Source organism: Macrobrachium nipponense, chromosome 6 (genome assembly GCF_015104395.2).
Source record: "Macrobrachium nipponense isolate FS-2020 chromosome 6, ASM1510439v2, whole genome shotgun sequence".
NCBI classification, from domain to species: domain Eukaryota; kingdom Metazoa; phylum Arthropoda; class Malacostraca; order Decapoda; family Palaemonidae; genus Macrobrachium; species Macrobrachium nipponense.
In genome coordinates this window covers 1,348,314-1,358,313 of record NC_061108.1, presented here as the reverse complement: position 1 = coordinate 1,358,313, position 10,000 = coordinate 1,348,314, and the positions used below count along the sequence as shown (strand labels likewise).

General features: G+C 35.2%; 1 protein-coding gene across 1 annotated transcript in view; it reads left to right on the top strand.

The window, feature by feature from the left end:
- LOC135216907 (signal peptide, CUB and EGF-like domain-containing protein 2) overlaps nucleotides 1-3,281 on the top strand; it is a gene marked incomplete at its 5' end in the record, with an annotated part of 6,608 nt that extends 3,327 nt beyond the window's left edge. Inside the window, 3 exon segments of the mRNA XM_064252451.1 lie at nucleotides 1,246-1,368; nucleotides 2,098-2,289; nucleotides 2,787-3,281. Of these exon segments, the coding sequence (XP_064108521.1) occupies nucleotides 1,246-1,368; nucleotides 2,098-2,289; nucleotides 2,787-2,992 (521 nt within the window).
- Between the last annotated feature and the right edge of the window lie 6,719 nt (nucleotides 3,282-10,000).

The following is a 10,000-nucleotide window of genomic DNA, read 5'->3' as shown; positions in this document are numbered from 1 at the left end:
GAACCCTATTCATATGGAACAACCCACCAAAGGGAACACTGAATTGAAATTCAAGCTTCCAAAGAATATCGTGATGTTCATCAGGAAGTAAGAGAAGGTAGAGGGAAATGCAGAAGATCACAATTATCAAAAAAGAACAAATACATTAATAAATTAATAAAGATAAAAAATATATCAAAATACAAGGAGAGTAGCATTAGGGTGGTAATGTCGTTTCTTGTTCGAGGCGAATTGAACGGTTGTGCGATATTGAACGATACGTCATCGCTGAAACTCCCCCAGAACGCGAGAGGCGGACGGGAAGTGGTTTAATATTCCTTTCCTGCGTATTTTCCTTTTGCGCTGAATTATATCATTCTTATTGTACTGAGAGAGTGAAACCATTAGTCTGTTTAGCCATTGCTTCACTTATTATACTGAGCTTCTTTCTCCCATTCTGTTTCCCTCAGTTTTCTACAGTAACGAACAGTGGCTATAAATATTCATCTTTGAAGCTTCATTTTGGTACTGAGGTTAAATTGTATAAACTGTTTGTTGAATTATTTAAATCCAGAATATAATAAAATTCCCTCTACAAAATGTTTTCCCGGTGTCAAAATCAGAAATGACTTCAGTTTTGCTATCATTTTTTTAAAACCGTGAAAAATGGAAATTTTTTGTCCATAATCACCACGAAATCAAGATTTTTAACTGAGTATTTGTGTGGTGAGTTAGAAAAACTGCCAATCCTTGAAGTATTCCCCAGAATAAATCATTTCTATGAAAACAGAAGTAAGTTTTAGTTCGAGCGTCTCTTGTACACAAAACAAGAAATGTAAACCGTTCTAAATTTCAAATTTAGATATCACATACGCTTTTAAAATTGCTATTTTTTGGTCACTGAACTAGATACTACTCATGTTTATTCATACGTGTTAAGTACACCACAAACGAAAAACAAATCTATGCGCATATAATCATTCTCTCTGGGAGTGCAATAACTGTACTACTTTTCGTAGTCTCTTTTTATTAGAATTTCCTATATTTTTATAATGATTCCAATCTCTTATCTTACAGATATTGTTTAGTCACAGAACTAGATATTCTGATGTTTATTCATACGTGTTAAGTATATCACAAATGAAAAACAAATCTGTGCATACAATCATTCTCTCTGAGAGTGCAATAACTGTACTACTTTCGTAATCCATTTTTTTATTAAAATTTCCTAGATTTCTAAAATGTTTCCTATCTCTTATTCTACAGATATTGATGAGTGCAGGGAGGGCAAAAATAATTGTAGCACTTATGCTATCTGTGAAAATTTACCAGGTGGTTACAACTGCACGTGTTCCATACACCACGAAGGTGATGGATTCAGTTGCAAAGGTAAGGTAAAAAATACCATCTTTTGTCTGTCTTACGGGAAAGCTAAACCACAGTCATTCTTGTCTATTAACTATTCAGAGGCTGATAAGCGTTTATCTATAGCTTTCTCCTCTTTTATTTACATTCTTCCAAGCGAGAAAATAAAATACACAATAAGGAAAGCATGTCAGTATCATCAATGGTTCTTCATACAATCTCACAAACTATATATCAACGAAATAGTTCGATAATATCAATAAAACAAAGGTAGAAGGAGATGAACCGTTTGCTGTAGAAATCCATAGAGCAAAACGAAGGTTCTTACTGAATTGGGTAAGATTCTGTAATGTATGATTCAAGAAGTCACGACAAATTAATTAGCAAAGATATTTAAAAATAACTATATTTTCTTTGTTGTTTAAATCATGCTTACACACACAAAAGAGAGAGAGAGATGGGTGGTGGGATGGATGGTTGGGATTGTCCTTGCCTGAATTAAACAAAAAATAAGCTTGAAAAGGAATGTACAGTCTGCAACCAACTTGTGAAGTTATTAGCAATACTAATTCAATCCCATTATTTATTTTTGCTTTCTCGAACAAGACGACCCACTTAGCATAACTGACAGACAGTTAAAACATCGCATTTTGATGAAGATGGGTGAAACTAAAAAGTTTTCGACAACATTAAAGATGAAATTATTTTACTGGAAGGAGCTTTCAATAAAAAAAACTAATTTTCTTCTTCAAGGAATCGAAATGAACTGCACAGAGCCTTTCAAAGCCGTGAGGGGCATCGGATGCATCCACATCACTGAGGAATCCGAGGAGTTTGATCAAGGTCGAGAATCATGCAAGGCACTTGGTGGAGATCTATTCGTGGCTGACAACAAAGACCATTACCTGCGCCTGGCTCAACATTTCAGATCTACAGACCAAGTTTGTAAGTCAACTATTCTGCTTCTTCAAATAGTAAAAGAGGTCGGCAACTTATCGTATGTGTATCACAAACATGTTCGATACAAGTTAGCGATTCGCTGGCAGTCCTAACCAGTGCTTTGTGTTGGTCGAAGGATTGCTCTCCAATTATTGTAGTCCACTTGTTTATATTTTGTTTATGACAAGTACGATACATATTGCCAAACTGTATGAGATAAGTTGCCAACATATGACAAATAAGTTGTCGACATGTATGAGATGAGTTTCCGACATGTATGAAATAAGTTGCTGACATGAATAAGATTAGTTGCCAACATGTGTGAGATACATTGCCAACATGATGTAAGTTGCCGACATGTATGAGACAAGTTGCTGCCATGAATGGGACAAGTTACCGACATGTATGAGACAAGTTGCTGACATGTATGAGACATAAATCACATGAGTTGCCGACAAGAGGTCATTCTTCACTAACAGACATCTTTAATGCTTCCTTTACAGCAGACGTAAAATATATGTGGGTGGGCGTGAAGGAAGGCGTATGGCTCAGCGGAAGGGAAGTAGATCCTGCAGAGGAGGCGCCTGAAAACCCTTCCATGACGAGTGAAAAATGCAGTTACACTGATGGCGATCCTGGAGAAGACTTCCTGCTCTGGACCGACCCTTGTTATTACGAGTGGAGAAGTCTTTGTCAGCAAGAGATCTAACTGAAAAGGAAGATTTCTCAAGATGTGGCAGCATTTTCCTGTGTCAATTCGGCCTCAAGAATTTTCATACACTTTTTTTTTTGTACCTCGTGTTCTTATCAGTGTGTTCTTTGATTAGGTTTTGTGTACCTTCCGAGTTATAGAAAGAAGTGATACTTAATCATTCATTACAGATAGAAAGGACTTCAGTTTATCTTTCACCGATAAATTGTCATAATGTTAGTAACTACACCCAATCAAAAGCTTCTCTGAATAACTAGAAAATAAAAAAATAAATAAATATCAACACCCTAGTTGTTTATTAATCTTTTCTAGTGAATGTTATTATTATCATTAATATTATTATCATTAACATTATTCAGAAAATGAACTCTATTCATATGGAACAAGTCCAACCCAAGGGCCATTAACTTGAAATTCAAGCTTCCAAAGAATAATATGGTGTTCATTCGAAAGAAGAAACAGAGCAATGAGAAACACAAAATCCTAATTTTGTCTGGATCTAAACCAGGTTCCCATTCACCGCTACTTTATTTTTCAGACTATTGCAACAAAAATACAAAATAATTAATGGTACCATCCGGGCCTGTGGTAGTCACATTATTCATAGTAGTACCGGGCCTGTGGTAGTCGCATTATTCATAGTTATTCCTCCCCGGGCATCCATCCCGGTATAAATTGTCATATTCATCATAACCTCCAACGCTTTGCGATGGCTCAAAGGACCTCAATGAAATTCAGCTACACGTCTTCATCCTGTTTATGATAAGCATGAGATACGTTGTCGACATGTTCGAGATGAGTTGCCGACATGTGGGTGATAAGTTGTCGACATGTATGAAATAAGTTGTCAACATGTGACAAATAAGTTGTCTACATGTATGAGATAAGTTGCTGACATGTATGAGGTAATCTGTGGACGTGTATGAAATAAATCTTTACAAATCTCTAGCCTCACATTTCATAGGTGTCATCTTGGGTCCTGTATCTCTACTGGTGCCCCGAGGAGGCCAGGTAGCACTATCAAATCCTATCCTCCGAAGGAGTGTGCAAAGGACGTCCTAATGTGATATGTATGGGGAGCTCCTGTTTATTCCCTTAATGGTATCATCTGTGTGTGTGGTGTGTGTGTGTGTGTGTGTGTATATTATATATATATATTATATATATATTACCATATATATATATATATATATATACATCATATATATATAGATATATATAGTATATATATATATATTATATATATAATATATATATATCACGTGTACGCATGTGTGCCTTTCTCCAAAGAAATGGTTCCCCTTCTCTCTCTCTCTATCGGTTTCTGATTACTCCCTGAAGGGGGTTTTGGGGTCCTGGGGGTGGGGGAGGGGGCCGGGGAGAAGTTCCCTTTTGCATGGAAGGTCTAAAATTTCTGCAGAGAGAGAGAGAGCTCCAGCGGCGTCAGAAATAAACTCCTTATTATCGCCACCTGGATGAAAGATATAGGTCATTTCTTACTGTTGACCTCATCTCCCACGGGGTCGAGGACGGTCAAACGTAAAATGCCGTAAAATACGTGACACTGCGATAGGAAGGAGGTGGAACGCGAGGGAACCGACTAAAACAAGGAGGAAGAGACGAGGGATAGAAAGATGGGAATGGAGAGAGTGAGTTTTTTTTTTCTTTTTAGTTCATTTTCCGTGTCTCTTAAATTTCCTTCATTCGAAAAGTAAATGTTTAGTTAAAGAAATCTCTTTGGATCATTTATTCTTTTTCTTGTCCTTATCTGTGTTTTAAAAACCTTCAGTTTGAATGAAAATACAAGTTAGCTATGATGATAAGCATTTTTAGTTTCCTGAAAAGAAAACTATTGTGCCGGCTTTGTCTATTCGTCCGCACTTCATCTGTCCACCCCCCGATCTGAAAGTCTACTGAGGCTAGAAGGCTGCAAATTAGTACGTTGATCATCCACCCTCCATTCATCTATCATACCAAATTGCAGCCCTCTAGCCTCAGTGGTCTTTATTTTATTTAAAGGTTAATTTTAGCCATAATAGTGCTTCTGGCAACGACGTTTCATGGGCCACAGCTCATACAGCATTATACCGAGACCACCCAAAGATAGATCTTGATTACACGATGTATCAGCTGTACAGAAAACTCGATTGCGCCGAAGAAACTTCGGCGCATTTTATACTCATTAATCTTTTTTCTATTAATACAAAGAATTTACTGAATGCAGGAACCTAAGGATTGTGCATTTATGAAGTTACGAAACATTTTCACTTCAATTCAAAAAAACTGTTCAACTCAGCAATGGACGGATTTATCTAATACTAATAACAGAATAGAGTCCTGAGGTACTAATTAAGAACGACGAGTTCTGCCACGAGCGGAAATGAATATTGCTCTCTGTAAATATCTTCGTCTCAACACTGAAACCAAGTTTCAAATTTAACTTTCCCACCTAATTTCCCTCTCATTAAACTACTTTCCCAAGGTTTACTGCCTAATCTATTTCATCTCAGGAATTACAAGGAATTAAGTCACGGATTCATTTCATCTATCCTCACACGTGCTCTCAAGCAGAGTATTTCCAGCAGGTTATCTATGCATATATATTCAGCAAGTTTATTTTGATTTAGAATGTCAACGGAAAATATATAATATATATATATATAGTATATTACTATATATAGTATAGATATATATATATATATAATTATATATATTTTATATATCTAACTGGTAAAAATTGTTTCTGTTACAACAGAATTCCATTCTGATAAAAGCAAAAGCCCATCCAAATAACCCTATCCGCCAAAAAACACCAAAATATAGAGAAAAATACTATATTTCAGAGAATGCTGTCTTCCTCTTCAGGTAGATAAATGAGAAAAGTTACAGAAAAGGTGGTATTTATACCAAGAGGTCAGTCCACAGGTAAGCCAATTTAGGTCATTCCCGCTGATAATCTTCCTTTAATCTTCTTAAGCGTTGGTTGAATGAAAACCTTGTCGATGATATCTGAATCACATGCTCCTTTTGAGTTGTTCATTACCTGCTTTTGTTTAATCAAGGTCGATTCCATCATTTGACTTTCATACCGGCAGTTGCTGCTATAAATCATATGTGACAAATTCCAGGTAATTCTATGGTTATGTTCACTTATATGATTGAAAATAGCTGAGTTCTGTTGTCCATACCTAACTGACCATTTATGTTGTATTAATCTCTGGGGAAGTTATTTTCCTGTAAATCCGATGTAAGATTGGTCACAGTTCAGGCATGGGATTTCGTAAACGCCATGTCTGCTCCTTGGGGGATGTCTTTTGTTTGGACGGTAATCAGGGATTTGGCTAAAGGTGTTTGGGTAAGTAAATGCAAGAGGTTAGATTTTCAGAGGGTCTGGGTCACGTGTTTTATCCTGTCCAAGTGTGGAATTTTTATTTATTGTTGGGTGTGTCTCTGCTCTTGTCTTGAGGGGGTCGGTAGAAAATTACGTTTGCTTTGTGAATTGCTTCCTCAGTTATATGGTCAGGATACCTTAAAGACGAAAGCTGCTTACGAATTAGTTCAAATTCATTTTCCAGGAAATCTGGAGAATAAATTCGTAAGGCTCTTAAGAATAGGTTGCTGGCTACGCCTATCTTGATAGGAATGTCATGATAGCATAAAGTAGTGAATGTATGAAAGTTGAGAACGTTGGTTTTCTGGTATAGGTAAATTTGTATTCTGTCATGTCTCTGATTATTAAAACATCATGGGAAATGGCATGAAATGGAAATTTGGTTTGTCCTTTTTTTCTCTCTATATTTTGTGTAATTTTTGGTGATTTTTATGGGCTCCTTTATTATATATATATATATATATATATATATATATATATATATATATATTATATATATATATATATATATATATATACTATATATATATATATATATATAATATATATATATATATATATGAAGTAAGTGAGCACATACTCCCCAATAATACAAAAACATTTTCCCGACATCGTTTATATTTTTCGACGGAAAAGGGCATTAGTGAGTACGACAATAATCCTAAACCGCTCCAAACAGCATAACACCAACGCGACCAGAACCCGTAGGGAACACACCATCTGCTCAATGAGACAATCTCGACTTAAAAATGATAATCTGAAGAAAAAATAAAAACGGGGTTCTTATATTCTGCTGATTTATAAGATTGGGCGCCAGTCTTTGGAAAAAAAAATTGAAATAAAAAAATAGCATCTCCTTTAAGTTGGTAACTTTTGTGATCAAAAGAAACACAAAGAACTGTCATTTTTTTCCCGTTACTTCAATAATTAAAATCTCCCCGGGAATAATTTTTTAGTATTTATTGATATTTTCTTGCGAAAAGAAGCTTCCCAAGGGAATAGGTTGAAGAGGATTCATAAACAAAACCAATTTCAAATTACAAAACAAATTTTTTTCCCTTGAATGTTTTTGTTCTTCATTTAATTTGATGATTAATTCATAAAATTAGGTCATAAGAATATATCAGTATAAACGTTAAACTAAAATCAGTCATCAAGAAGTGGGCAGAACTCCCAAAAATATTGTATTTAAATTGTAATATATTTTTAAGAATAGTTTTTATGTTACATTGTTTTCCCCAGTTTTAGAAGATTTTTTTTCAAATTGACATCTACCGCTATATACTTCCGAATTATGGCTAGGTCTGTTGTCCAGGGATATAGGAAGGCTTTTCAGACAAGACCCAACGGCTAGTCATATATTTCAATCTCCCCAGCAGCAGCAGCCCCCAATCTTCCCTAAGCCTAACTTCTTCTGCAGCCAAGACTCGAGATAATGAGAGAAATATGTCCAAGTTTCCACCGTCATCACCCCTCCGATCACGGACGGATGAAGTTACATAGAAGCTCTTTACACGTCTCCTGTTGCTTAATAAGAGGGAGAAAGGCGAGAGGGATAAATAAATAGATAGAGGGAAGAATATGGGGGGAGACGGAGTTGATGACGCCCTGTAGTTTCTCCAAAGTAACTTGGGGAAAGTTTCCCTATTCCATCTACTCGGCTGTGTTTACTACCTACCGTCTCCTTTTTCCCCAGAACTATTTTCAAAGCTTTTATCGCGCACAAAAGTTAGGAGTATGAAACGGTGTATTGATCTTTGTTATTTTTAGTTTTCCCACTTCCCCACTCACCCGTCATCCTCCCCCCCCCCCCCCCCACCAAAATCTTCGAAAATTTCATTTTCGTCTACGGGACTTGATGGCAGATACGTGACGCGTTCCGGAGCGAGCGTAGATGATAAAACCGTTTGAAGACTGACGTTTGGAAACTTTTTAAGTTTTCTGTAAGAGAAAACTATTGTGCCGGCTTTGTCTGTCCGTTCGCCCTCAGATCTTAAAAAAAAAAACCCACTGAGGCTAGAGTGCTGCAAGTTAGTATGTTGATCATCCACCATCCAGTCAGCAAGCACACCGAATTGCAGCCCTCTAGCATCAGTATTTTCTATTCTATTTAAGGTTAAAGTCAAGCCATGAACGTACGTCTGGCAGCGCAACATCACAGGCCACCAACGCCGTCTGAGAGCTTCATGGGGCACGGCTCGTACAGCATTATACCGAGACCACCAACAGACAGAGGGATTTTCGGTGGCCTTGATTATAGGCTGTACAGAAAACTCACATTTTAACTTGTTTTGATATATTTATTTTTGCTAGATAGAGCAGTCTGAAACTGTTAGAAAGTTGCCCGTGAACGGAAGGAAACTTTTGCTATCTGTCTGTTTCGTTTTGTTATGTGCCATATTTCGCAAACTTTTTAGTTATTAAATTATCTTCTGAAATATTAAATTAATTATCTGATGAAAGTAATAAAATACAATAATACAGAGGCCTTTCTTCTTTAGCAGTCCTTAATTCCAAAATATAAATTTTTTCCAATTTCTAAATACTTATATCTTTAGTTCCGACTAATACACGCATCTATATATCTTCAGCAAGCTTAGGTAACATCGGGTGTGGTCGTTATTTGTACAGGTGACAGCCTAAATCATGTCAGACTTGTTTGACAATGGGGTTTCAGGCCAGTAACCTCATCCTCTCATTATTTATATATATATATATATATATCATATATATATATATATATATATATATATATATAATATATCTATATATATATTTGTGTGTGTGTGTTTATAAGTATTTTACACATGTATGCACACACATATATAGTTTTAGTATATATATATATTTGTTTATTCAAGAAACTTTATTAATTGGACTAACTAAATCTTTTTGTTGTGCAAAAAAAGAAAAAGAAAACAGAAAAAAATTCACCATTTAGTTAGCTAGAATTAAGACCTTGCGCTAATTAGATCGACCTACCTTAAATGGCTTCTATCCTCAAATTCGGTTACTAAAAGCAGCTGAACCTACCCACGTGGCTGGCTAATTATTTTTCATCCGAGAAACCTTTCTATAATTAAAGGAAAGTGATAACTCACAGATTATATAAATCCTGAATTATCCAATCCAGCTCTTCTCACTTTTTTATTTTTCTCGGACCACAAATCACAACATAAGTTACTTTCATTATTTTTTGTTTTTAATTCTGGTTCTTATTTCTCGTTTTCATTTTGACAGGGTGGAAACTACACAAAAGTCGAAATAATGGCTGAAATTCAGAAGTATAGAAAGTCTCAGAGACCAGACTTTATAAATTTCAGTGAATATATATATATATATATATATATCATATATATATATATATATATATATATATATATACATACACAGGGTGTCCATAAAGTCCCAGTATCATTCTGAGCAGAAAATACTTTTAATGATACTGGGACTTTATGGACACCCTGTGTGTGTGTGTATATATATATCTTCTAATATATATATATATATATATATATATATATATATATAATATATATATATAATATACATATATATATATATAGATATATTATATATATATATATATGTATATATGTATGTATAGTATGTAT